General features: G+C 60.4%; 3 protein-coding genes across 3 annotated transcripts; all 3 read right to left on the bottom strand.

Moving 5' to 3' along the window:
* Positions 1–2,889: 2,889 nt before the first annotated feature.
* CFD (complement factor D (adipsin)) lies at positions 2,890–5,193 on the bottom strand. The gene is made up of 5 exons (XM_012645435.1): positions 5,114–5,193; positions 4,428–4,584; positions 4,197–4,341; positions 3,719–3,976; positions 2,890–3,157 (listed from the first exon to the last, which is right to left on the bottom strand). Exons 1-5 carry the CDS (start codon positions 5,166–5,168, stop codon positions 2,996–2,998), a joined length of 777 nt encoding a protein of 258 aa, XP_012500889.1. The 5' UTR covers positions 5,169–5,193; the 3' UTR covers positions 2,890–2,995.
* A 2,174-nt stretch (positions 5,194–7,367) lies between these two features.
* ELANE (elastase, neutrophil expressed) lies at positions 7,368–15,878 on the bottom strand. Its single transcript, XM_012645358.1, has 10 exons — positions 15,845–15,878; positions 15,037–15,202; positions 14,688–14,829; positions 13,596–13,826; positions 12,940–13,136; positions 9,437–9,480; positions 8,856–9,012; positions 8,569–8,710; positions 7,731–7,964; positions 7,368–7,568 (listed from the first exon to the last, which is right to left on the bottom strand). Exons 2-10 carry the CDS (start codon positions 15,138–15,140, stop codon positions 7,368–7,370), a joined length of 1,452 nt encoding a protein of 483 aa, XP_012500812.1. The 5' UTR covers positions 15,141–15,202; positions 15,845–15,878.
* Positions 15,879–21,588: 5,710 nt separating this feature from the next.
* LOC105811216 (azurocidin-like) lies at positions 21,589–23,915 on the bottom strand. Its single transcript, XM_012645357.1, has 5 exons — positions 23,858–23,915; positions 23,361–23,517; positions 23,020–23,161; positions 22,232–22,465; positions 21,589–21,750 (listed from the first exon to the last, which is right to left on the bottom strand). Exons 1-5 carry the CDS (start codon positions 23,913–23,915, stop codon positions 21,589–21,591), a joined length of 753 nt encoding a protein of 250 aa, XP_012500811.1.
* Between the last annotated feature and the right edge of the window lie 3,217 nt (positions 23,916–27,132).

Here is a 27,132-nt window from a genome sequence, read left to right as displayed (position 1 = left end):
CCCAGTAAACACTCCTCTGCACCCCCGGCCTCGTGTCACTGCCGTCTGTGGCCCCCAGCAACCCTGGGCCCTCCCCGGCCTCTGTGCCCAGTGGTGTGTCGCTCTCTTGCTCTGTCTCCAAGCGGCTCAACATTTATGGGGCGCCTAGTGTATGCTGGGCCAAGGGGTGCCTGCAGTGAGTCAAGGGGCGGGAGGCCTGGTGCAGTGCACATCTCTGGTGCCCCTCCCCCACACTGGGCCCTCAGCCCCCAGCCCTGGTTTCTGGCCAGCTCTGTCCTGTCCCCCAGGGGTCCCGCCTTCTGCCGCCAACAAGCACTTCTGCCGATTATGTGCCACTCCCCGCTGGCCTCTGAGGCGGAAAGGCTGCAGCCAGACGCGGCGCCTGCCTGTTAAGTGGTAATTGGTTCGCTCCTTTTCACTGTGCAGGGCTCGGGCCAGGGCAGGCAGGGCGGACGCCCCGCGGAGGCAAATGCGGCTGTACACGAGCCTGTGCACGGCAGGAGCTCAGGAGCCCCATTACCTGGGCCGAGGGGCCCGCCTGCCCGTGGCTGCAGACTCAGGTGGCATCTGAGTCCCCATAGTCTCAGCCTCCTGCAGGGACCTGGGGCTGCTGGGCCCCTGGCCGGTGAGGTCCAGCCCCCTCCCAGCTGGCTGCCCACTACCGCCTACAGAAGTGGCAGACCCCGCGCCTTGGTGCAGCCTGGGTGCGGTGACCGGGCCAGGCGGTCACTGCCCCATGGGTGGAGCCACGTGAGGCGTCTCCAGTGGGTTCATAGCAGACCCATGAACGATGGCGTGGCTGTGCAAACGGTCCGTTCTCACTCAAAATGGGGGAGCGTCGGCTCACAGGCAGTTCTGGGGGGTGGGGAGGTCAAAGCCCTGCACGGTTGGGTCCCTGGCCGAGACCTGGACTAGCCCCGCTGCCCGTCTGGCTCCTGACCACAGGCCGAGCATGAACCCAAGGGGCGTCCCCGCCATAGACAGCACACCGTGCCTCAAACTGCCGTCACAAGCTCTGTCCGGGAGCACCTGGTTCTTGGGGGCAGAGTGGGAGTGGGCTGCCTGCCGGAGTCACCTGCTGGAATGCTCCGTGAGGGCCAAGAGGAGGTTTGTGGGCCATTGTCCCCACATCCGGGCCCCACAATGTCCTCACAGCCACACAATTCCCACCTCCGGGATCAACAAGAGCACCACCTTCTCCTAAACCACGTCCTCCTCCAGAACCTTCAGTGGCTCCCACTGACCCAAGGATGGGGTAATAACACCCAGGGAGTGTTGGAGCATGCTGGGCCAGATCCCCCACTGGGACGCAAACCCCACGCCCCACCCACTGCCCTGGGCGCTGAGCCGGGCCCCAGCGTTGGGCAGTGCGGCTGTTCCACTCACGGACCTGCTTATCCACGCCTAAGAACCAGTGTACCTGTGGGGGACTCACGAGACGACCATGCCAGGTCAAAGGGTGCCAAAGTGGCTCCTGAGTTTGAGCGCAGAAGCCCCCCCCTACTCTGAGAGCTAAAAGGCAAATGGTATTTAAACACGTCTCCTGCCAGCCCTTTGCCCAGACCGTGCCCCTGCCTAGGAACCCGCCAGCCCTTTCTGTTGGACAGACCCACAGACCCCTCCCTTCCCTCCCCAGGCCGGGTCTCCCTTCTCCCTCCTTGCCCCCAGCCCCGCCTCACTCGTCACGCCCTGTTGTTGTGTAAGTGTGTCCCGTATACCACGTGGGAGACACTGAGAAACAGCATTTGTTGTTTGCACTTCCCACTTAACTGCACATACTCACTCGCTAAATTTGGGGATCCTTCCTGCCCGCCTCCCACTGGGGCCGTTTTGAAGCCACTCTGCCATCATCATTTCAGGAAATGTTTGTGGAATGAATGAATCTTTGATGACTGAATTACCATTCATTTTCCTTCCAATTAAAATGTCCTAAGACTTTAAGAATTACACATGAAATTGATGAACACTGAGGACAACCTCATGCTGGCCATCGATGGCTAAACCAATTACATTCCATGCGATGGGACATGCGCCGAGTTCCTGTGAGCCGCGCGGGGTCCAGGCTGCAACAAATGCTTGTGTGTCAACGTGATTCCAAGGTGAACACTCCATAGTAAGAAAAGGAAACCCAGGCACAGGTTCTAATTCCATCTCCCCATTTCACCTCTCAGACCCTCAGTCTCTTTTTTAACAAAAGGGAGGCCATGAACCCATTGGTGCTGGGCCCCACGGCCCTTCCTCCAGGTAGGAGAAAGGGCACAGGCACAGGGCCTCGGGGTCTGGGTTCTGCCCCTGTCACCTCCCTGTTGGTGCCCAAAAAGGGCAGTGAGTCACCTGGGCCCCTCAGCAGGGGCAGCTGCTCTGGGCAGCCACCAACCTTCCTCATCGAGTGAACCTGGCAGCACCTGGGGGTGGTTTCTGAACGCAGCCACCGCTGCTCTGGCTCGGGGTCCAGGCTGTGTCCCAGAGCTTTTTCGGGATCCCAGGAGAATCACACAGCCCCTGCAAGCCTCTGTTTCTCCGTCTGGGACCCAGGTCATAAGAATACAACTTCACAGGGTCTCTGTGCACCTAAATCTTAGCTTAGAACGGAGTTTTGCATCCAGTGGGCCGTCACGTTCCACTTGGGAAGCAAAGGGAAGGCTGAACATTAACGGGGACACCCCCACGGCCCCTTCTCCGACTTCCAAGGAAGAGTAAGTGCGCCCCCGTGTGGCTGACCTTGGAATTGACACCGGCCGCTCCGCCCCTTCCCACCCCTAGCTTCTGCCCCCAGGTCCCTTGGCCAGATGCGCCCTGGCAGCTCACCTGCCAGCACTATGTCACCAGTTCCTGCGCTTTTGTTCCTGACTTCCCGCCTCCCCCCAGCCAGGTTCACCTCCCTCGCGGTCCTGCACGCAGTACGTGCTCAATAAAAACCGACCGGATGCAGGAGTGAAGGATTTTATTGCTCGGGCCCCGCCCAAGGTGACTGCGGACCCTCTGGACCTCCTCCTCAGGCCGCTGCGCCCTGGGCCAGGACACCGTCGATCCAGGCCGTGTAGCTCGCCACGCGTGTGTAGATCCCGGGCTTCCTGCGGTTGCCGCAGACTCGCGAGCCCGAGGTGACCACACCCTCGAGCACGCCCTGGCACACCAGCGGGCCCCCGGAGTCACCCTGCGGGGCAGGCCGGGAGGGTGGGTCCAGCTCAAGCTCCAGCTCCAGCCGGCAATTCCCGCTCTTTCCTCTAGCCCCAATCGGGTTCCTAGATGATCGATTTCTCCGGGCCACGCCCGTCACTACAGGCCCCACTCACCAAGGCCCCGCCCCTCCCTCTAAGCCCGCCCCCAGCTGTTGGCCCCGCCCCCTAGGGCTGACCTGCTCCCAGTCTCACCATGTCTGCCCCCGACCCCACCCCACTCGAGGCCCCCTTCAATCTTAGGCCCCACTCCTCATCCCTGCCCTCTCCAGGAGGCCCAGATCCCACCTCTCCTAACTGCCCCGACCCGTCTCAGCGACCACCCCTCATCTCAGCCCCTCCCCCGAGCTTGTCCCAATCTCGGCCTGACCACTCTGCAAGCCTCACCCCGCCCCAGGCCTCTCCCCTGCCCAGGACCCGCCTCTCCTCCCAGCCCCGCCCACAACCCCTATTAGCCCCACCCCTTTCACAGACCCCGCCCCACTAGGATCCTCCCCTTCACGCGCCCCGCCCCTTCTCCGGGCCCCGCCCCCGCGCACCTTGCAGCTGTCACGGCGGTTGCTCTCCGCGCACATCATGCGCTCGGTGATGGTGCCGTCGTGGTGGGTGCGCAGGTTGCAGGTGGCGCGGTCGAGCACTGGCAAGAGCACATGCTGCAGGCGGTCTGGCCGGCGGCCCGCGTGGCTGACCACGCCCCAGCCGGCCACGTCGCAGAGAGTGCCCGGTGCCACGTCGCGGTCCACGCGCTGCCAGGGCAGGGGGCGCACGGCGGGCCCCAGCACGGCCTTCTCAGACAACTGGAAGATGGACGGAGGCGGACGTCAGAGTTGGGGTGCATGGGGCGCCAAGCAGAAGAGACTGCCTCTAGGCTTGGTGGATTGGGGTGTCTGGGAGGTGGGCATCGGGGTGGGCACGAGGTTCCCCAGTGCAGCAGGAGAGACTGCGGCTAGACTCGGGGTGGGGGGGTACATGCGGGGGTCCCCAGTGCAGCAGGAACTGTGGCTGCACTGAGCCAACCTGCAGCAGGAGGAGGTCGTGGTCGATGGTGTCCGGCCGGCTGTCCGGGTGGGGCACTGCGCGGCGCACGTCGTACAGGCGCTTGGAGGTCTCAGGCTGCGACAGGGAGTGAGCGCCCAGGAGCACCTGCACGTTCCCGTCGGCCCTGGGGACCGGGCAGGGTCCACGGTAGGTGGGAGCCGATTCCCCGCCTCCCTCCCCCGCAGTGTGCTGCCTGCCGCGGGCACTCACGTGTCCTCCAGGCAGTGTGCAGCGCTCAGCACCCACTGCTCGGCCACCAGGACGCCGCCGCACCGGTGCTGGCCATTCACCTGCACCGATGCCATGTAGGGCCGCGCGTGGGCCTCGGCCTCTCGGCCCCCCAGGATCCGACCGCGGGGCTGCGCCACTATAGGGGGACAGGAGAGCGTGAGGACCGAGGGGTGGACCAGCCAGGCCCTTCGAGGCCCCCTCCACCCTCCAGGCCACCCCAGCCCCTCTCCGACCCCACATTCTATGTCTGTCTGCATCCCCGCCAGAGTCCCAAAGGCAGACACCTCCCCCACTGCCAGGGGGGAAGAGAACCCACAGGGAGGGGGCACTGGGGGCAGATTCCAGCCCTACACCCGGGGCCCACACTTCAATTAAACACAGGGAAAATGGGGCTGCCCAAACCACATGCTCAGGCCAGCCTCGCTGACCCTGCGGCTGGCTGGGCTTTGACTGCAGAATTTCAGAATCTCACGGTGGAGAAAGCTCAGATTTCAGATCCAAATTTTCGAGAATTCCTGGACTTTGAGAGCTTTCCACTGGTGAAGACTCTACCCCTATCCCCCGCTTTCTGCCCACCTGGAGGGCTGGAGGACGGTCCTATCTGACCAGGGGTGCACCTGGCTGACTCCCCTACAGGCAGCTGCCCCAGCCCCAGCCCCACTCACCACACAGGGCCGCCCCTAGAAGGACCAGAGCCGCCAGGAGCACTGAGCTGTGCATCGTGAAGCCTCTGTGGCCTTGACACTGACCCAGGCAGGGCCCCGGGGGTGTTTTTATGAGAATGGAGGGGGCGGGTGGCTCCCATGGGCCCTATCTGCCGGGTGGGCAGTGGCCCAGCTGGGGAAAGGGCAGCTATGGCCCAGCTTCCACCCTCCCCAGGGGCGGGTTATCTCCTGCTAGACTTGCACCAGTAGACAGGCCACGGGGGTCCCTCCTGCCTCTGTGGATCTGGCCCCAGGCTGACCCTGGTGGGGGGCAGCCCCTCAGGTTGGACCCCCCCAACCCCCATCCCAGTCTCTTTCCCCCGCCCAGAATGTCCTTCCAGCCTGAAGTTTCACAATAGCAGCTGGAGGCCACAGTGTGTAAACAACCGCTTCCTCATCTTTCTACGCCTCCCATCTATTCTTCCTCCTCCAACTAGGAGAGAAGGTCGTGTGGGGGTGGGAGAAAGGTTACCTGACACCCTTATCTGTCCCTGCAGCCTCTGGGGCCTGACACCCCAACAAGCAGAATGTTGGAAGGGTGTTGTGTAGGGGCAGCTGGAAAGGCAGTTGGATACAAGTGACAGAAAAACTAAGTCAAACTGGGTGGAGCCATCAGTAAGGAAAAGTATATGGAAAGTTCAGGGCACTGCCTTCAGGTGCAGCTTGATCCAGGCGCCTGGACAATATCAGGTATCTGCCTCTGGTTTCTCTTTTCCTCCTCGATGGCTTCTATCCTCACCAGCCTCCCCCATTGTGGCCCCAGGGACCCCAGACTCACCCTGGTGGCTCGGTGGGCCCCTCCTAAAATTCCCCATCACTCCAGCCAAAGTCTCGGGCTTGCCTCTGATTGGCCAACTTGGATCACATGCTCCCTCCCAAACCAATCACTGTGGGCAGGTTCTGACTCACAGAACCTGGGTCACATGGCCCTCCGTGAGGTGAGGATGGTGGGTCCACATCTCGTGAACCCGTGGGATGGAGGTGCTGGGACCAGAAGGATGGAGTGTCACGTGCGGAGGACCTCGGACGTCCCCAGCAGGGACAGTGCACAGTGACCGCCTTCTGCTTCTTTTCTCTTCACCATGGACTATTTCATACCTACAGAGAAGAACAGAAATAGCATAACAAATGCGATTTATAAGATCCTCATGTTTCCTTATTAAAACCAGAAACTCTGAACAAAAGCCCATTGGGTTTTGGAGGCCAGATTATTCAACTAGGAATGTTCGAAATTGCAACAAAACGTGGAAACGACCCAGGAGCCCAGCAAGAGGGGACAGTCCGATAAATAACCCCAAACTTCCCCAGATGCCGTGTTGACGTGGAAAGCCCTGGGGGCGTGTTACTAAGTGGAAAAGGCAGCCCGGGTAGAGGGTCACCTCTGAGCAGCTGGCACTTGCAGGGGGATGTGATGAAGAGGGCTAAGCCTACAGGAAGGGCAGGCCAGGCACAGGGAACGGCATAGGCAAAGGCCCCCGGGTGGGATCTGGGTCGTCGAGTTCCAGTGGGACAGGCTTTGGGGCCAGGGAGCAGAGAGGGAAGTCTTTTCTGAACTTGTGGGGACTGAGGGGACATTTCTTTGCCTGCTCACTGTGAGCCTGGGCCACGTCTGCCCCCGTCTCCACTGTGGCCCCCGAGGAAAGGGGCTGGGGAGGTAGAAGAAGGGCTCATCTATGTCCCCCAGGACCTGACGCCTGCCCTGGTGGCATCTGGTCCTCCTCACAAGAAAACAGGCTCAGAGAGACAACAGACTCCCCAGAGTCCCAGAGCCGCGGCTCGAACTCAAGCCTGGGAAACCTCAAACCTGGCTCCTGGCCATGGCTTTACACCTCTCTGCACCTCTGCGTCCCTATCTATGAAATGGGGACACTGACGGGACCTGCCCCGAGGGTTGAAGAGAGGGTGGGACGCTTGCACACACCTGCTACATAGCTTCATGTTCTCACGCCTGCCACGTGGATTTAATTACCTGAAAGTGGGCTTTATAGGACGGAAACCAGATGTGGCTTCTGGTGTCCTTTTGTAGAATGTGGAGAAGGAACACACTTCTTGTCCCAATGACCTGACTTGCTGCCACCTGGTGGCAGCGTACTCGAGAGATGCCCAAGACATCCTACTGACACTTTAACACTCGAGTGCACAGACAATGAACACCAGACACATCCTACAAAACATTTTTATTGTGCCAGGCTGCTGGCGACCAAGGCAGCCCTTCTTAGTGGGTCCTGCTAGCAGGGTCCCTGGGGTGGGGAAAGGGGTGGCCCCCGGCGGGGCGGATGATGGAGTTGATCCAGTTTATGAACTGTGCCACTGGAGCAAAGGCGTCTGGGTAGAACCCAGAGCCACAGCCTCCCCGGATGTAGGAGTCGATTCCCTGCACCAACCCGTTGCAGACCAGGGGTCCGCCGGAGTCTCCCTGCAGAGGCAGACAGGGTTAGGAGGCGGGACTGCAAGGCCTCCTGCCCACCCACCGCCCTTCAGGGTTGGGAAGTCCTTCCTGGGGTCCGGCCGCAGGCCCTGTTGCTGTAGCCCGGGCGGGGGGCGAGGTGGGGAGCTCGGGGAAGCGCAGGGTACGTACAAAGCAGATGCCGGCCTGCCGGCGCCTCACGAGCGTGCACACATTGGCGCGGTTGTTGCAGCGGGAGGTCACCACCGTCACGTTGAGCTCCTGCAGGATGCTGGGCAGTGGCCGGTGCGTGCCCAGCTGGCCCCAGCCCATGGCCAGGCACCGTGTCCCGTTGCCCACGCCACGGTCCTGGGCCGGCAGCCTGGCCACCTGCACGTTGGCGTTGATGCTGGCTGACCCGTTGAGCTGTGACAAGTGGGCCAGAGCACTAGAGTGTCACGCGGGGCAGTGGGTGATGGCCCTTCCCTCTCTGAGCCTCAGTTTCCCCGTCTCAGCCTCCACCATGGTTCTGGGATCTTCTGGAAAAAGAAGCCCGCCCTGCAGACTGCTCCCCCTACACCCTGAGCCTCAGTTTCCCCACTGGTAAAGTGGGGAATGCCCACAGCGGCTCAGGGCATTGCTGGGGGCTGTCCCTGGATGTGGCTTGAGTGCAATAAACAGCAGGTGCTTAATAAGACACGCTATGGGCAACACGAATGATGATCAAACTCTCCTTTTAAACCTTTCCGGTGGAGACCTGTGACTTGGCAAGTGGGGAGGGTGGGACTGGAGCCGTTTCTCTCTCGAGTCTCCCGCCACTTCCCAGAGACCGGGGGCTGTCCCTGTCCTGGGCCACAGGGCCCTGACCCGAGGGCCACAGATAATGCCAGCCACGGTTTGTTGATTGACAACTGCTCCCAGCTTCCCCGGCTGCCTCACTCTGTCTCTCCGCAGCCCTCTGGGGGCTTGTCCCCATCTTACACCTGCACCTGCGCCGCATCCCTGCCCTGCCCTGCCCGCCCGCTGGCACCTGGAGGATCACGATGTCATTGCGCAAGTTTACGGGATCGAAGCCGTTTTCAAAGACCCTCCGGACGCGGAACACCTGCCGGGTGGCCTCCCGTTGCCGCAGGTCGTGTGCGCCCAACACCACCTGCACCAACCGGAAGTTCCTGCGGGCGAGGAGCGGTGGGAAGGAGGTGACCCGGGGGCCCTGGGGGCCCGGGCTCCAGGAGGAGTCTCCCCCACCCCACCCGCCGCGCCTCACTGTCGCGGAAACCGAGGGTGGGAGAAGGACATGCGCGCGCCGCCACTCACATGCCGTTCACGCAGTGCGCAGCAGACATGACAAAGTTGGGGGCGATCAGGGTGGCGCCGCAGAAGTGGCCTCCGCGCTGCTGCAGGGACACCATGAACGGCCACGCGTGGGGCCTGGCTGGCCGGCCCCCCACGATCTCGGAGGCCAGGGCGGGGCCTGGGGACACGCAGGGGTGGGGGGCGGTGAGCGCCTGCGGGAAGCCCACTGAATCCCCACCGGGAGTGCATGCGGGGGCCAGGGCCTCACGCCCCTGTTGCCCAGATAAGGAAACTGAGGCACAGAGAAGCGAAGGGGCCTGCGCATGGCCCCCCGGCCAGGGCACAGTCCTATCTGGGCTTGAACCAGGCTGCTGAGCCCCCACAGGGTGGCCACTGTCCCCAGGTTTATAAGCCCTGGCTCTGAGCTCCTGGTGGTGGCTTCCTCACTCGGAACCTCAGTCTCCTCTTCTGGTCTCCTTGTCCCAGCTCTGGCCTCCCCATAGGATGAGGGGCCGCCCTGGCGGAGCACACAATGGGGAGGTGGGAACAGACACCCGGGGACAGATGGACAAGCGGGAGAAGGGACCTGTGGCCCCACTCACCGCCCAGCAGCAAGGCCAGCAGGACAGAGGTGACCATGGCAAGGCTGGTGGGTCGGCAGCAGCTGAGGGTCATGGTGGGCCGGGCTCCAGGGTCTCTGCCCTGCCGGGCCCACCCGGCCCCTCTTATAGCCCGGTGCAGGGAGGCCGTTGCAGTTGCCCCACGGCCAGCCGGCGCCCCCACTTCCTCCCCAGGGCACAGGGGGTGCTGAGAGGGGGAGGGCTGTGACGAGGCTGGGGGTGGCTCCAGCGGGGCCACCAGACACGAGTCAGGACACGCAATTAAATGTGAACATCAGAGAAACAGCGTATTTTTAGCGTATGTCCCAAACATTGCACGGGATAAACTCACGTACGAAACTAGTCATTATTTGTCTAACACGCAGGTTAAACTGGGCGGCCCATATTTTCCTAAACCTGGCAAACCTAGACCTGAGGGACTTTGACCGGGTCCCCCCAGGCCCCACGTGCCTCAGTTTACCCAGGGCACTACGATAATGGCAACACACAACTGTATCAAGCGTTCACAGTGCACCCAGCACTGCCCCGACGCGTCAGAGGGGTGCCGCGCCAGAGGACTGCCGGCTCCCCATTCGGGATGAGGAAACTGAGGCACACCAAGAGCCTTCCCCATGAGCTGCGATTTTAACCCAGGTCCCTGGGATTCGCAGCTGCCTCTGGCTCCAGCCTTGCTGTCCACCTCCCTCTGGTTGCTGCTCACGATGGGGAGCTCACTCCCACTCAGGGCCACAGTTGGTCTCCAGATACCAGCTGAGGTTCTGAGAAAGACGCCCTCCCAGCCCTGGCCTCACTGAGCCTGGCCAACCCCTGCCCACCTGAGGCAGGTCCTGGCCGGTGGCTGTGGCGGGGTGCTGGAGAAGGGGCCCTGCCAGGCCAGGAGGTGGAGCCTGCATCTCCACCTGAGCCCGAGAGCTTCTTCCTGGGGGACTAGTGGAGACCTGGAGACCCGACGATGGGGATGGGTTTCCCGGGGCCCAGCCCCCCACCTCCATGGCCCGACTCCTTGGTTCCCCTTCCTGAGTCCCCCAGGACACTGGAGCTGCAACCGCCTGGCTGAGGCTGTCGCAAGAAGCAACGTCTTCCAGGCCCCGCGAGGAGGCGAGGGGGAGGCACCCAACGGACCAGGCTCCAGGAGCAGCAGGGTGGGGGCTCCCGGGGGACACCTGGAGCCTGGGCCAGGGCTGGAGTCCACATTGTCCTTGGGGGTGCCGATGTGTGACCATAGGCAGGCAAATCCCCAACTCTCTCCAGTGGGGACAATTGCCCTGCTCTCCCAGAGTCTGGCACCCAGCAGGCGCTCAATCTGTGTCTGCCCTTCGTCCCTAGCTTGGCAGACACACACTAACTGGTCTCGCTGCCTTCCCTTTCCAGCGGGGTCCCCACCCCGCTGCCTTAAAAATCACCACAGAGCATTTAGTTGGCGCCTGCTGTATACACAGCCCTGTTTCACGTCCAGGGGGAGGGGCAGAGTGGAGGAGATCATGTTTCTGTGGGGGTTTGGCCTCTGGCAGGGAGACTAAACTAAACTGCAGCTGCGCTTACTGAGCACCACCTGCATGCTCTGTTCACACATACCGTGTTGACTCCGGGTTCATATTCTCGTTCTGGTGTGGCCACTCGACCACTGTCTAACTTGAGGTCCCTAAATGAACCTCTCTGTGACTCAGTTTCCTTCTCCATAAAATGGAAGATAGGATAATAGGCTCCGTGTCCTTGAATTGTCTCAAAGATTACGCGCGTTACCATTTGTAAAGTTCTTGGATGGGACAATGCTGTCCTTGAGGGTTTGCGAACCGCTAACCCGTATCTCAAGGAAGGCAGGATGTGTTAGCCACGGGGGCGGCATAGGCTGCAAGGGGTGCACGGGGGCTTCTGCGAGGCTGGGGAGGTTCTAAGATTGGAGTGGGGAGCCATCCATATGCAAAGAGTCACTGAGCTTTGAATATCAGGAATGATAAATGTTTGGGGTGACGGACGTGCCAACTACCCTGACTGGATCGTTACGCACTGTAGACGTGTATCGAAATGCCACGCTCTTCCTCGTGTGTCGATTTAAAAAATAGAGTCACCGAGCTTATAATTCAGAGGCGTGCACTCTACTTGTTCTAAGTTACGTCACGCTAAGAAAATAAACTTGACTCTCTCTCCCAGGTCACTTCCTTCCAGAACTTTCCTCCAAATGACCTTTTACACGCTCATGGGCTCCTGCCCATAGAAAACTGGGTTTGCTGTGGGTCTTCCTGTTCCAATCAGTGGGCTCACTCCAACATCCCCCCAACAAATCTTATTTACCCCCCATGGCGGGCACCAAAAGGTCCCTCTGGGTCTTTTACAGAAACCGCTACGGCATTCCTGTCATCTCCAGACACTGAGCAGCAGACATTTCCTGAGATTCAGCCACACCTCTGCACAGGTCTGCTCCTTTCGCTGCTGCTGTAGGTAAGACACCTCTGCTGGGGGGTCGGTTGAGGTTTGAAAGAAGTGAAAGGGGGACAAGCCTGTGTGTTCTGCCTGCTCGCATTGGTACGCTGCCACCAGGTGGCGGCAGAGTAAATCAATAAGAAAGGAGCTGCCTTCCAACTCCTGGTGAGTCCTGGAGCAAGTTGGCGCCCCGTTCTTGTGGTCACTCCCCCTTCTCCACGGCTGGCCTGTGACCCCTGCCTCTTTCGTCAGACCTCCCTTCTGGGTCCACCCGGGTTCATTTCTCAGGCTGCCACGAGGGGGGACTTCACTGCCTACGCTTCCCCTGAGAAACAGAGCCCATGCTCATTGCTCATCTCATCAAGGTGGCCCCAGTGGCCCTGCATGCTCCGGTGTCCCCCGCCTCCACCGCCTTTCCTCCCCACCCCCTTGCTCCAGCCACCCTCGCTGCCTGTCCTGCTGCTCCTCACACCCCAAGCTGGCTCCGACTCAGGCTATTGCCTTCGCAGTGGCCCTGCCTGGCAGTCTTGATTCACACTTTGATATTCAGCTCAGGAATCGCCACCTCCTCCAGGAAGCCCCCTGGCAGCCCTCCCACCTGCCCCTGGCTGGACCAGGAGCCCCACAGGCCCCAGGTGCTTCCCCAGCTCTGTGCTGCCCACCCGGTGTTACAACAGCCTGGTCCTCAAGGAGCCCTCCGGGCGGGGAGAGACAGAGCCGGAGCCCCGAGGGTCAGGGTGGAGCCCCCGGACAGTGCTAGGGAATGTCTGGACCGACTGCATTTCCAGATGAGGAAACAGGCACAGAGATGAGTAGCAACTTGCCCAGGGGCCACACTAGTGGAGCTGGGTAGAAGCACCTTTGTGGGCACCCAGTGGGGAGACCCATCCCCACCCAGAGTTTGGGGCTCCGGGCCTCGGACACGGGGGGCCACTGGGCAGCTCTCCCCATCCCTCCCCACCTGGGAAGGACGGAAGGAGCCGGAGGGAGTTTCAACTTTTATTGACGCCTCCACGGGGCGAGGTGTGACGATCTGCCTCTGCCTGAAGTTCCTCCTTCAGGGCCTGTCGTGGCCTGGGCTCAGTGCCCGGGAGCGGCTGCCCGCGCCCCCCGCCCCACGCAGCACGGAGTGGATCCAGTTCACGTAGAGCGCCACAGGCGCGAAGAAGTCGGGGAACTGGCGGCTGGCACAGCCCCGGATCACGAAGGAGTCCACGCCCTGGAGGGTGTCGTTGCAGATCAAGGGGCCACCGGAGTCTCCCTGGGGGGGTGGGGGCACAGTCAGCCACCCAGGCCGGCCACAGGGGGTGGGGGGCGGCCCCAAACTGTCCATGGGTAAATGCTTCCGGTCTGGAATTTTCTTGAAGATGTGTGAATGGGGGAGGGGCTGAGGCCACTGTAGGGCCTCCTGCTGGATGCCTGGACCCCAGACGAGGGCAGACGGGGCGCCTGCATCTTCCAAGGTCCGAGAGGGGCCCGGGGCAGGGAGTTCCCGGACCCACAGAGGCAGCCGAGTGCAACGTGGGCGCCCACCGCCCGCTGCGTCCTCGTGACGGGTGTGTCCGCCTTCCTGGTGGGGAGACTGAGGCACAGAGTGCAGCTGCGCGGCCAGGAAGCGGGGTTCAAGCCCCAGCCCGCCCTCCCCAGGATGGGACGGTCCCCAGGGGCCCCCAGTCCCAGGGCAGCCCCTGCGGAGCCGGGGGGGGGGGTGGGTACGCACAAAGCAGATGCCGGCGCTGCGTCGGGGGACGAGCGTGCACACGTTTTCCGGCCGGCACAGGAAGGTGACCACGGTGACATTAAGCTCCTGCAGGGCGCTGGGCGTAGGGGCGCTGGTGCCCAGGCGGCCCCAGCCCATGGCCAGGCACTGGGTGCCTTGGGGCAGCTTCTGGCCCTGCTGGGGCAACTGGGTTGTGGCGACCTCAGCGCTGAGGGTGGCCGGGCGGTCGAGCTGCGGCGGAGCGCGGCGGGCGTGAGACCCTGCGCCCCCCGCCCGACTGTCCCTCCTACCGCACCGCCCACTGCTTCGAAATGCCTCCGCTGGCCCCCAAGGTGCTCTTCCCTCTGCCTGGGCGCTCCTGGATGCATGCATCACTATTGCATTCATTCACGTACAAAACGCTTATCAAGCACCAACTGTATGCCCAGTCCTGTTCTAAGACCCAGGGGCCAGCAGTGAACAGCACAGACAAAATCCTCTGCGTCTGGGGGAGCTGGTCTTTTAGGGAGGGAGGGGGCTGGGAAGACCCCATAAATAAGACGGCCGAGTGCAAGTCAGCAGGATGGCAGAGAACAGTGAACCATGGAGGGAGGTGGTCGTTTCAGGGAGGTGGAGGGGAGGCTGGAGGAAATGAGGGCATCTGAGGGACCCTGCACGGGGCCGGTGGGGGGTGGGGCACAGCAGGGGCACAGAGCCATCTCACTCCCAGCACCTCCCGAGGCTGAGGTGGAAGGATCACTTGGGCCCCGGAATTTGAGACCAACCTGGACAACATAGCAAGACCCCATCTCTACAAAAAAATAAGAAAAACTAGCAGGGTGTTGTGGCGCACCCCTATAGTCCCAGCTACTCCAGAGGCTGAGGCAGGAGGATCCCTGAAGCCCAGGAGTCGGAGGCTGCCGTGAGCTGTGATGACGCCACTGCACTCCAGCCTGGGTGACAGAGTGGGACCCTGTCTCTAACAAAACAGGGACCAGGCTGTGTATACAGTAGGTGCTCGATACATGTTTGCTAAAGGACGGAAGAGGTGTGGGGGGGTCCCAGGACCCCGGCTGGCTCTCCCCTCCGACCCCCGGGGCCCCCAGCACCCACCCGGATGAGAAGAATGTCGTTCACATGGTTCTCCGCGTCGTAGTTGTGCCGGAACACCTCAGCGACCCTGAGCTGCTGCTGCGTGGACTCAGGTGTCTGCAGGTTGTGCGCTCCGAGCACCACATTCACCACGTGGGCGGGGCTGCGGGGTGGAGTGCTCCTTCTTCGGTGGGTGTCCCCTGTCGCCCCAGCCCCACCACAGGCCCCACCTTGGAGACTGCGCCCCAGGGGACGCCCCTCTGGCCCCCGCACAACCCGGTCCCGCATTGCCCCAGGTCCAGTTTGGAGGGAGGGGCGACGAGACCCCCCCACACCCCGCGCAGCCGGCCCTCCGCGCACGCGCGCTCACATGTCCTCCAGGCAGTGCGCGGCGGTCAGCACGAAGCTCGGGTGGATCAAGGTGCCGCCGCAGAAGTGGCTGCCCCGGGTGCCGCGCACCTGCAGGGACGCCATGTAGGGCCGCGAGTGGGGCTGCGCCTCCCGCCCGCCCACGATCTCCGCGGCCTCGGCTGCACCTGCGGGGCGGCAGGGTCAGGGCCCAGGCAGCGCCGGCCGTGGACCTCTCTGAGCTCCGAATCCGTCTGCAAGACGGGCGTCCCATGATGGCCAGGGGAGAGGCTCCTTTTTTTTTGAGACAGGGTCTCTCTCTGTCGCCCAGGCTGGAGTGCAGTGGCATCATCGCAGCTCTCTGCAGCCTCCAACTCCTGGGCTCCAGCGATCCTCCCGCCTCAGCCTCCTGAGTAGCTGGGACTACAGGTGCTACCACCATACCCTGCTAATTTTTTTTTTTTATGTGGAGATGGGGTCTTGCTATGTTGCCCAGGCTGGTCTCACGTGCCAGCTTGCCACCCCAACAAGCTCACTCACGCACGCATGGGAGCGACCCCTCTGAGCGCTTGCTATAGCAATCCCCTCAGCATCCCTGGGAGGGAAGGGCTGGGTTTGTGCATTTTACAAATGGGAAACTGAGTCCAACTACCCAGGCCTCCCCCTTCTCTCATCTTCTCCTCCCCTTGAGGCATGCTGTCCTGCCCCAGTCCTGCCTCAGTCTCCCCAGCTGTGCCAGGAGGGCACTGGACTGGACCTGGTGGGTGGACATGCCCCCAGAATCCGCCGGACCCACTGGGGTGGGCGGAGGGAACGCTGGCCCCACTCACCGCCCAGCAGCAGAGTCAGCAGGACAGAGGCGAGGGCAGGGCTGCAGGCCATCTTCTGGGTTCAGGCCCCCTGCCGCCCTCGCCTCTTATGTAGCCCCGATGCGGGAGGCCGTTGCGGTTGCCCCATGGCTGGGCCGGTGCCCCACTTCCTCCTCCGACCTTGGGGGCCACAGGGAGTTTAGGGGTCACATCCAGACTCTGGGGAACGTGCAGGGGCTTTGGGCTTAGGGGGCAGGGGACGCTGGCTGCAGCCCAAGCCAGGCCGGGGTTTCCCGGACAAGTGGGCAGCGTGGCCATGGCCCTAGCGTGACGCATGCCCCCCTGCCTCCCCCAAAGAGACGCCTGCACCCAGGAAGTCCCTGTGGCCCCACAAAGTGGGACGTGGTGCCTGCGCCTCTGAATCCTCATCTGCAAACTGGGTGTCCCAGGATGACCAGTGCTTGGCCGGAGCCCCGGGCCAGGCTTTTAAGAACAGCTGACAGGGTGACCCGTGCTGCAGACGGACAAAAGGAAGCATCGAACATCCCCATCAGGACAGGCTGAGCTGGAAACCACTAGGACGCTGACTCAGCTGCGGACAGGGCCGGGGAACCAGGAGAAGGTGGGGGACCAGAGCCACGTGTGTCCCCGCAGTTCCCCACCTGGGACCCCACAGAAGCACCTTTCTCCCCAGCTTTTGTCTTGAGGATTCATTTTTCCTACAAGGCAGTGGTTCTGACTACAGTGGTGACCCTGCAACCTCAGGGGACACTGGGCCATATCTGGGGACACTTGTGGTTGTCACACTGGGGGAGCTCCTGGCGTGGGGGGGTGGGGGCAGGGACGCTGCTCAGCACCTGCAGCGGCCACGACGGCCCCACTCCGGAGGACAGCCCAGCCCCAGTGTCCGCAGTGCCTGGGGGACAAACCCAGGCGCAGAGGAGATATTCATTTATTCATAACTGACTTGTCATTATGAAAAGCTTAAACCTACAGAAACAGAGCGGGGGGAAGAGCTCACCGAATTCGGGGACCAAAAAATAAAGTTTCCTGACATTTCATTCTGAGACTTTTCCACGCTAACAATGGTCCAAAGGGTTCCCGGATTCGCGTCCCCGGCTTCCCCGAATGTCGTCGTCTTACACAACCGAGGGGCCGTGATTGGAGCCGGGGAGCAGACGGCTCACAGCGGTTGCCTCATGCACAGGCCCTTTGAATCTCACCAGCTGCCCTTTGTCTGGTCTCGAGCTCCTGGGCTCAAGGGATCCTCCCGCCTCGGCCTCCCAGAGCGCTGGGATCACGCGCGTGAGCCACCGCGCCCGGCCATCGACTGCTTATTCTTATTTCAACAGAAACGTCCCAGCCGTCTCCCCTGTCAGTCAGCTCGAGCTGGGACCAGATGTTTGGCCTCCTGCGCCTCAGTTTCCCCACCTGTAAAGGCAGGTGATGATGGTGCCAGAGCCTCCCTCACAGCAACAAGGGGAGGTTCCAGGGATTAGATTTTGGGGACGTGCCAGGGTCTCGGTGGGGGCGAGTCCAGCCCTCCAGGTATTGCCATCGCTGCCGCTGGTGCTACTGTCACGACGGGCACCCCCTTCTCCCGTGACAGCTGAGCACGCGGAGCCGCCTCACTTCCAGGCTTCCCCTGCAGGGGACGCGGGCGGCTGCACCCGGGGCTCCAGCGCCACAGCCTGGGCCTGAATCCTGCTGTGCTTTGCGGTTCTAGGCTGGAAGCTCCACCTCTCTGAGCTCAGTTTCCCCACCTGTCACGTGGGGATGGTGAGAACAGCCCCACCTCACAGAGGTCAAACCACCCGACGCAAATGCGAGCGTGATAACCCTGTGTCCACCGACAGGTGAGCGGACACACACAGCATGGTCCGTCCACACGTGGAACATCACTCGGCCATGGAAAGGGACGAGGCTCTGACACAGGCCACAGCGCGGATGGACCTTGAGGACGTCGTGCTCAGTGAGAGACACAGAAGGACACACAGTGTGAGACTCCATTTATAGGAAACGTCCAGAACAAGCAGATCCAGAGACGGGATGGGGATTCGTGGTTGCCCGGGGCTGGGGAGGGGATGGGGAGTGACTGCTGATGGAGACAGGGCTTCCTTTTGGAATGATGGAATGTTCTGGAATTGGCTAGTGGTGATGGTTGCACAACTCTGTTAATGTATCAAATGCCACTTTGCAAGACTGAGGCGGGAGGATGGCTTGAGCCCAGGAGTTCGAGACCAGCCTGAGCAACGTAGTGAGACCCCATCTATACAAAAAATAGAAAAATTAGCCAGGCGTGGTGGCACCTGTAGTCCCAGCTACTCAGGAGGCTGAGGCAGGAGGATCGCTTGAGCCCAGGAGTTGGAGGCTGCAGTGAGCTATGATGACGCCACTGCACTCCAGCCTGGGCAACAGAGTGAAATCCTGTCTCTAAAAATAAATAAAACAAATAAATGCCACTGAATTATTAAATGGGTGAATTGTACAGTATGTGAGGTATATTTCAATGAAGCTGTTGAAGGGAGGGAGGAGGGAGGGAGGGAGAAGGAAGGAAACGCCGCACACCAACCGCTAGCTCAGGCAGATGCGCAAGTTGCTGGGGGAGCTGCTCGGAGGCCCCGAGATCTCCTACTTTGCACGTTTTTTCCCTTCAGGGTCTGTTTCCTTGATGGCCACCTGTCCCCGCTCCCGGCTGGGCGCCTCGGTGGGGGGCCTCCTGAGGGGAGGGATTGGTTGGGGGGTTGTAAAGGGAGGGTCCACAGAACCCTCTGGGGGTCGGGCCGGAAGCTACAGCCTCAGCCCCTTCCTGCACCAACTGTGGGTGTTGCAACCGGCAACGGTCACGGGGCTGGGGGTCATGGGTGGGGTGGCCCGAGCCCCTGGGAGACAGAGGGGGGACCTGGGCAGGGAGGGCGGGAGGGCTCCGGCCTGCGATGTCTCTGTCTCTCTGGCTCTCTCTGTCTCTATCTCTCTGTCTCTGTCTGTCTCTGTCTCTGTCTCTCAGTCTCTTTTCTTCCTCTCTTTCCTTGAGAGACAGGAAGACGTCTGTTCCCTCCAGGACGGCTCAGCCCTTGCAGGGGGTGTGTTTTCGTGCTGACCCGAGGTCTCCAGACGTGGCCCCAAGGCCTATCCACCTGCACCTGCTCCGTCACCCCGCCCCGCGATTTGCAAGCCCACCCGGGTATTTCACACTCTGTGCCGGGAATTCGAAAAACTTAAAGCCTCACAAGGGACCAGCGAGCGCCGCGGGTGGTGAGACAAACAGAGCTGTCGGGTTTTAGCCTGAGCACCCCACTCCGGCGGAAGGACTCGGGAGGATGCAGTGGCGGGGACTGCAGGGGGTGGGGTGGGGGTGTCTGCCGTGGGCCCATCCTAGTCCCCAGAGTCCAAGGCCTGGAGAGGGCAGGGCCTGCCATGCTCACGCGGCAGCGTGGATCCCTGGATCCCTGCTGGGGGCGCCTAAGACTGCACCCCAGTGGGAGGGCCCTCCTGACTGCGCTGGTGGGACCACAAGCCCTGGACCACAGTCCCATGTCGGGCCTCAGTTTCCCCATCTGAACAAGGAACAGGCAGTGGCTTGACCTCTCTGAGCTCCAGGCCCCTGAGCCAGTGACCTTCCTCTCTAGGCCTCGGTTCTTCTGTAGAACACGATCCATTATGACCCTGAAATTCCACTGCTGGGTATAGACCCAAAAGAATTGAAAACAGCCGTTCACACGAAAACCTGCACACGAACGTTCACAGCGCAGATTCACAACAGCCAAAAAGTGGAAAAACTCAAGTGTCCACCAACAGATGGATGGATAAACCCAAGGTGGTCCATCCACATGTGGAATATCACTCAGCTACGAAAAGGAACGAGGGACCGGACGCAGTGGCTCACGCCTGTAATCCCGGCACTCTGGGAGGCTGAGGTAGGAGGATTGCTTGAGCTCAGGAGTTCAAGACCAGCCTGAGCAAGAGCGAGTCCCCGTCTCTAGTGAAAATAGGAAAAACTAGCTGGGCATGGTGGCACCTGTAGTCCCAGCTACTCGGGAGGCTGAGGCAGGAGGATCGCTTGAGCCCAGGAGTGGGAGGCTGCAGTGAGCTGTGATGACGTCACTGCACTCCAGCCTGGGCAACAGAGGGAGACCCTGTCTCAAAACAAAACACAAAAAAAACCTATCTGAACATAGAGAAACGGCACAGTAAGAATAAGGTATTACAATCTGATGGGACCGTGCAGATGCCATCTGTCCTTGACCAAGCATCGTTACGGGGGCGTAACTGTATGTGTAAAAAGTCTCCTTGGAAAGACAGAAAAGCCGACCAGCATCCCTGCCCCAACAGCCCCGTCCCTGCATGCCACGGAAACACATTTCTGAGGATGGTTTGTGCAAGCAGGAAACGCAAACGTCTCCCTCTTCTTCTCTGTTCTGTTCTGGGCTTCTCTCCACTTCTCCACGGCCCCATGAAGACCTCCCCGATCCAAGCTCAGGGAGCCACCCCAACCTTGTACACAGCTGCTCGATACCCCCAGCAGTGAACCGGACCTTGTGGATTTTGCGGTCTTTCCTGGACACCGACGGTTTCTAGTATCTCTTCTCCCGGCCACATGGCAGGAGTTAATCTTGCACCCTCACCGTTGGGATGGTTTGAGGTGATCAGGGTGTAGGGGTAAGGGCTCAGCTCAGAGTAAAAAATGCATGCACTTTCTTTCTTTCTTTTTTTTTTTTTGAGACAGAATCTCACTCTTTTGCCCGCGCTAGAGTGCCCTGGCGTCAGCCTAGCTCACAGCAACCTCAAACTCCTGGGCTCAAGCGATCCTCCTGCCTCAACCTCCTGAGTAGCCGGGACTACAGGCATGCGCCACCATGACCGGCTAATTTTTTCTATATATTTTTAGTTGTCCAATTAATTTCTTTCTATTTTTAGTAGAGACGGGGTCTCGCTCTTACTCAGACTGGTCTCGAACTCCCGAGCTCAAACAATCCCCCGGCCTCGGCCTCCCAGAGAGCTAGGATTACAGGCGTGAGCCACCGCGCCCGGCCTATTATTTTCTTATTGATTTTTAGGAGCTCTTTATGTATTATAGTTCTTTTATGTTATTGTATATTCTATAATATTTAAAACCTTTATGTTAATAAAAACATTTTATTTAGTCTAATAAAATGATACGTGATATATTAAATAATTGCATTTATTGTCTTTATATATGCAATTATATTTATTATTTGATATTCACATTTTAGCTCTCTCTATATTAGGTCCATTAGCCAATGAGATCCAAGTGGCAAATATTTTTTCCTGGCTTCTCATGTGTTTTCTGGCTTTGCCCACAGGGCTGCAATAGATTCTCCACCAAAACGAGAGGCGGCTAAGGGGGCCCGGAATCTCACGGATCTGGGTCCAAAGCCCACATTAGCTGTATGACCTCAGGTAAGTCACACAACTTCTCTAAGCCTCGGCCTCTGTCGAGAGGTGATAACGACAGTCCCTACTTCTCAGGGCTGGGGGGATTCAGCCAGTGTCTGCGCCCAATGCCCTGGAGGAGCCAGCCATCAACCCCTCCCCGGAGCCCACAGGGCATCCCCTGACACCAGCCCGGCCCCACCCACCCTAGGGATGCGGAACTCAGGAGCCAAGGTGAGAACAGCTTCTTTATTAGAGCCATAACCACGCAGGCCCAGCGTGCGGGGGGGCCCCCCCCGAGGCATGGGGAACACAGGAAGGGCCACAGGATGTGGGCACAGAACATACATGGCGTGCTGGTCGGGCTGGGCTCAGGCCAGCCCCTGAGCAGGGCTGTTGAGAACACTATCGATCCACTCTCGGAAGAGCGCCACGCGGGTGAAGAAGTCGGGGCCCTTGCCGCAGGGATTCGGGGAGAAGGAGGCTACACCGTGCGCCAGGCCATTGCAGACGAGGGGGGTGCCCCCATCACCCTGCCCGGATGGCAGGCGTGTCAGGGCATCCCCAGGGAGCCCAACGTCCCTGCTTCCCCCACCCCAGGACCACTGATCCTCCTTGCTGCCCCGTGGAACCCACAAACCCTGTTCCAACCCCAGGCCCTTTGCACATGCCTTTGTCACCACCCTGTGCCTGGGTAACTCCTAACGGAATTTTGGGCCAGTTCCCTCCAGGAACTTCCTGGCACCCTCAGGCTGGCTCAGGAGGACCGCCCCCCCGCCCCCGACCCCGCAGTCTGATAACTGCAGAAGTGCAGGCCCTGCTCCTCCCAGCACAGGAGGTGTTTAATAAAGATTGTTTCTCATGCTGTCAAAATGTTCCGTCCTGAGCCCCACACCCGCCGTGTCTCCCTTGGCCTGCACTTGCTTTCTCCCACCATGGGGAGCTCATTACCTCTCAACACCCCTCCTCCCACCACGAGAAGCCCACGGACGCCAGGCCCACCCTGGCCGGTACCTGGCAGATGCCGCCCCGGCGGGTGAGCACACCCGTGCACAGGTTGTTGGGGCGGCACTGGTCCTCCGGGGTCACCGTCACGTTCACAACTCTTGGGAAGCGGGAGAGGGGCCCCCCATTCCGGCGGTTTCCCCAGCCGGCCACCTGGCAGCTGGTGCCGGCTGCCACCACGGCGTTCTGCGGGGGCAGCGGCAGCAGCGCCACATTGCTGGTGAGGTTGGCCTCACCTTCCAGCTGGGGAGGGAAACTGAGTCAGGGGAGGGTGGAATGGGACCGGAGCCTCGTGGGCCCACACTGGGAGCAGGAGAGTCAGCAACACGAATTCTGGTGTGTAAGTGTTTGTGGTTCAAATCCCAGCTGGGGCGGGAACCTGCTGTGGGACCCTGGCAAAGTCGCTTTACCTCTCTGGGCCTCTCGTTCCTCCCCCATAGAAAAAGAATAATAAATAATTCCTACCCTGCCAGTGTTAAGAGGATAAAACAAGACCCTGCAGTAAAAGGACTTGCCCAGAAAGTGCAAACAAAACAACCGGGTACCGGTTCCACCGTCGCGACTGGCAAAAAAAAAATTTAAAAATCATGATACTGAGCGTCAGTGAAGATGGGGGAACAGCAGTTTTTGACTCTGCTGGAGGAGGGGAGGGTAACTGGGTCCAGCCTTTTTATACACCTCAGGTGCAGAAAGGTCTGTGACAGAGGGAGATGCACAGACACATTTAAAAACAACTTTGGCATCCACCGCGGGGGCCAGAGGGTGGACTGCGGTGTCGCCCCCGCCCCCCCGCGGACCTGCAACAGCAGCAGGTCGTTCAGGTTCTCCTGGGGGTCGTATCTGTTCTCGCTGATGCTCCTGATGGCAAAGGTCTGCCGTGGTCGCTCCCGCCGCCTCAGGTCGTAGGCTCCCAGCACCACGGTGGCCACGCCGGGGTTCCTGAGGGCAGCGGGGGGCAGAGCGGGGACACCAGGCTGGGGGCAGCCGGGGAGCAGGGGCATTCCAGGCCTGGTGCCTAAGGGGAGGGTCGTGATCGCCAGCCTCCCTCCCCCCCCACCTACCCTCCTTTTACGGAAGAGGAGCTGGGACCCTCGGGACGCCCTCCGCATCCCGGGGCCCCGACCCCCGACCCCCTCACAGGTTGCGGAAGCAGCTGGCGGCGGTCAGCACGAAGCCGGTGTGGATCAGGGCGCCCCCGCAGAAGTGCCTCCCCTGGCTCTGAAGCGAGGCCAGGAACGGGAACTCGAGGGGCCTCGCCTTCCGGCCGCCCACGATGCCCACGAAGGGTGTCGAGCCTGGGCCGGGGCGGGGGAGGCAGCTCTGAAGACGCCTGAGAGCCCCCACACAGTGTGGGGGGCAGGTGTTGGAAGCTCCAGCTTCAGCCCCCACATCCACCCAATGGGGCCACAGGGGCACACCCCCCTCCCTGCTCCGTATGTAAGAGGACAGGTGGCGCCCCCCAGTCCTGCACGCCCACCAGGGGCTGTCCAGGGCCACGCTGGCTGTGTGACCTGGGCCGGGTCGCTTTCTGTCTCTGTGCCTTGAGTCCTGGGGTACAGGAGCTGGGCAGGCCAGTCCCTCCCACCCAGGCCCCTGCCTTCAGCCACAGGACACCCGGCACACATGGGCGCTCACCGGCCCTCGAGGACGCCAGCAGGCCAGCCAGCAGGGCCAGCAGTCTGAGAGGGGGCATGGTGGGTCAGCTCAGTGGCTGGGGCAGCGGCCACCTTTATATCCAGGTGCTTGGCAACACTCCGGCCTGCCCAGGCCCAGCCCCGCCCAGCAGGAACACGGGAAGTTGCCCAAGGCTTCTGCCACCAACTGCTCCCAGAGTGGGCCCCCAACGGCCCACTCTGACCCTCAGTTTCCCCTCCAGGTGTGGGGGAGGGCGATGGGTGTCAGTCCTTGCCAGATCTGGCGAGCCCACCATGGGCACCCAGCCAGCGTTCTCAAATTGTGAGTGCTGCTCTCTTGCCAACTCCAGCCTCAGTTTCCCCAACCTCAGCCACTGCTGCCCGCTGGGCCTGGCGCCCACGGAGCTTAGAGAGCTGCAGTCGGCAGGCCCCGGGCTGAGACCTGCCTGCCTGGGCATGCGTGTCATCATGCCTATTTTTACCTTCCAGCAGTTTGACTGAGATGTGATTCACACACCACACGAGCCACTCACTCAATGCGTACAGTCCAGCGGTTCTTAGGATCCTCGCGGAGTTGCGCAACCATCGCCACAGTCAGTTTTAGGACATTTTCATCAGCCTAGAAGAAACCTCCTACCATTTAACTATCACCCCCAATTCCCCAGCCCCTGGCACCCATGAATCCATATCCCGTCTCTGTGGATCTGCCTGTTCTGGACAGTTCATATAAATGGAATCAGATACTATGTGGTCTTTTTGCTTCTTTAGTTTGTTTGTTTGTTTGTTTTAGGGTCTCACTATGTTGCCCAGGCTGGTCTGAAACTCCTGGGCTCTAGAGATCCTCCCGCCTCAGCCTCCCACGTAGCTGGGATCACAGGCATGAGCCACCGCACCTGGCTGTGTGTGGCGTTTTGTGTCTGGCCTCTCTCACTGAGCACCCGACAGGACTCTCTCTGGGAACCTGGGCAGGTCACTGCCCACCCTCAGTTCCCGTACCTGTAAGGTGGGGTAGCGGCTGTCCTCGTCTTTGAAACAGGATCTTCGAGCTTTGAGGCACCTGGGACCTGGGCAAGAGGCGGAGGTAAGAAAAACCAGGTTGAGTAAGCAGAACATACCAAAACTCTTATAATCCAAAAACAAAAAGACAAACAACTCGATTAAAAAATGGGCAAAGGACTTGAACTGACACTTTTCCAAAGAAAATACACAATCGGCCAAGAAGCACAGGGAAAGATGTTCACAATCATTCGTCACTTGGGAAAAGCAAATCAAAACCACGTGAGATCCCACTTCCCACTCACCAGGCTACAATGACAAAGTTGGAAAATAAAGTGTCGGTTGGGGCGTGAAGTTAGAGCCCTGTACGTGGCTGGCGGGAATGTAACACGGTGCAGCCACTCTGGAAAACGGCCCAGCCGTTCCTCAAAAAGGGAAACCGAGTTGTCACATCACCCACCAATCCCACTCCTAGGTGTCTGCGCAAGAGAAATGAACCAGGGTTTATACAAACACTTGTCCACGAATGTTCGCGGCAGCATTACCTGTAACAGCCAAAAAGTGAAACCAACCCGGACATCCATCCACAAGCGAACGAATGGACAAACACGGCGTGGTCCACTGGAACATCACTCAGCCACAAGAAGGGACGAGGCTCTGACACAGGCCACAGCGTGGATGGACCTTGAGGACATCATGCTCAGTGAGAGACGCCAGACACAGAAGGACACAGAGCGTGAGACTCCATTCATATGAAATGCCCAGAACAGGCAGATCCGCAGGGATGGGACGTGGATTCGTGGTCACCAGGGGCTGGAAAAGGGGTACGGAGTGATTGCTGACGGGGACGGGGCTTCCTTTGGGGTGATGAGAATTATCTGGAACTAGACAGTGGTGATGGTTGGACTACACTGTGAATATACTAAAAGCCATTGAAGCGTACCCTTTAAAATGGCTAAGTTTTAATGTTCGACAAGTTTTTTAGGTAAAAAAATAAATAAAGAAAATGGCTAATTTTACGTTATGTAAATTTTACATCAATTTTTAAAAATGAGTTTCTCTTTATTGACTGTTCTGGCAAAAAAAAAATGTTTAAAAATGAGGCCCATTGCCAAGATGACACTGAGAGATTCGGGGCTCCAGGTGGTCCCCCCATAGCCTCAGGGACACCAGTTTGTGTCTGAAGCACCAGGGGTCCTTCTAGGGCGGTTTGCCCGTCCCAAGGGGCAGATCTGGGGAGAGTTCAAGTGAGGCAGGATCAGAGTAGACTTTGGGGTCCTCTGCCCATCTGGAATATTGGGGTTCTGGGGCTCAGGTCTGATCTGGTCTCCGCTGAGCCTCGTGGTGCAGCCACATGCGAGTGCACAGCACATGGCCCTGGGGCCTCTGCCCCAGCCCAGGCCTGCCCCCCACCCCCGTCCTCCCTGGGTCCTCCAGACCTGTCCATCCTCCCTCCTGAGGCCCTAACCCGACGACCACCCCCTTCTGGCCCGTTGCACCTCTCCCATGCACCAGGCCCCCTTTCCTCCTGGCCAGCCGTCTTGCCCAGAGTAATGGACTCCAGAGCCGGAAGCTTCACCTCCTCCCAGAGGGGTGGTCTCGGGGTGGGCCCCCTCTCAGCACCTCAGTTTCCCCGTCTGTGCAACGGGGACATGCATGGGTCTGGCCTCATAGAGCCATGCCGGACATCAAATCGGTGACTATTTAAGGTTTCTGAGCGGCACGCTCAACCCCTCTGGCCTGCTCTAAACTCTCCCATGGCTCCCTAGTGCCCCAGACTCCAGCCCAGACCCCTCAGCAGAGGGATGTGTGTGCCTGTCTCCACCACAGGGATCCAATGGGAAGAAGGACTCCCCACCCCTGACCCTGAGGTTCCCCCAGACCCTCTCTCAGACATCCAAGGGGCAGTTTGTTAACCCATCTTCTTCTTCCTCCTCCTCCTCCTGCCTCCCAGGGGCTGTTTGTGGTCACCTTTCAACACCAGGATTCCCAACGGCTGCCCCGGCTCCACCTCTCGCTAGCCGGGAAAGCAGAGGCCCGTCCACAGCCCGACAGTGTCCCCCTCCCATGGGCTCCTCACCCTGGGCTGTGGGGAGGACCCACCCGTGCTGCCCGCAGGGCCTCCCCGCACGCACTGCAGGAACCCCGGCCGAGGACCCCTCCCCGGGCAGCTGGTCCGCTCCCATCACAGGAAGCTGGGGGGGCCTGCAACCGGCCACTGAGTTTCCATCTTGTGACTGTCATTGTTCTACCACAGGTACGGCAGGTGACCCCGGCTGT

The sequence above is a fragment of the Propithecus coquereli genome, unplaced genomic scaffold (assembly GCF_000956105.1).
Source record: "Propithecus coquereli isolate 6110/MARCELLA unplaced genomic scaffold, Pcoq_1.0 Scaffold232, whole genome shotgun sequence".
Classification (NCBI taxonomy): domain Eukaryota; kingdom Metazoa; phylum Chordata; class Mammalia; order Primates; family Indriidae; genus Propithecus; species Propithecus coquereli.
The sequence above is the reverse complement of the archived record's forward strand: the minus strand, read 5'-3'. Positions and strand labels throughout refer to the sequence as shown.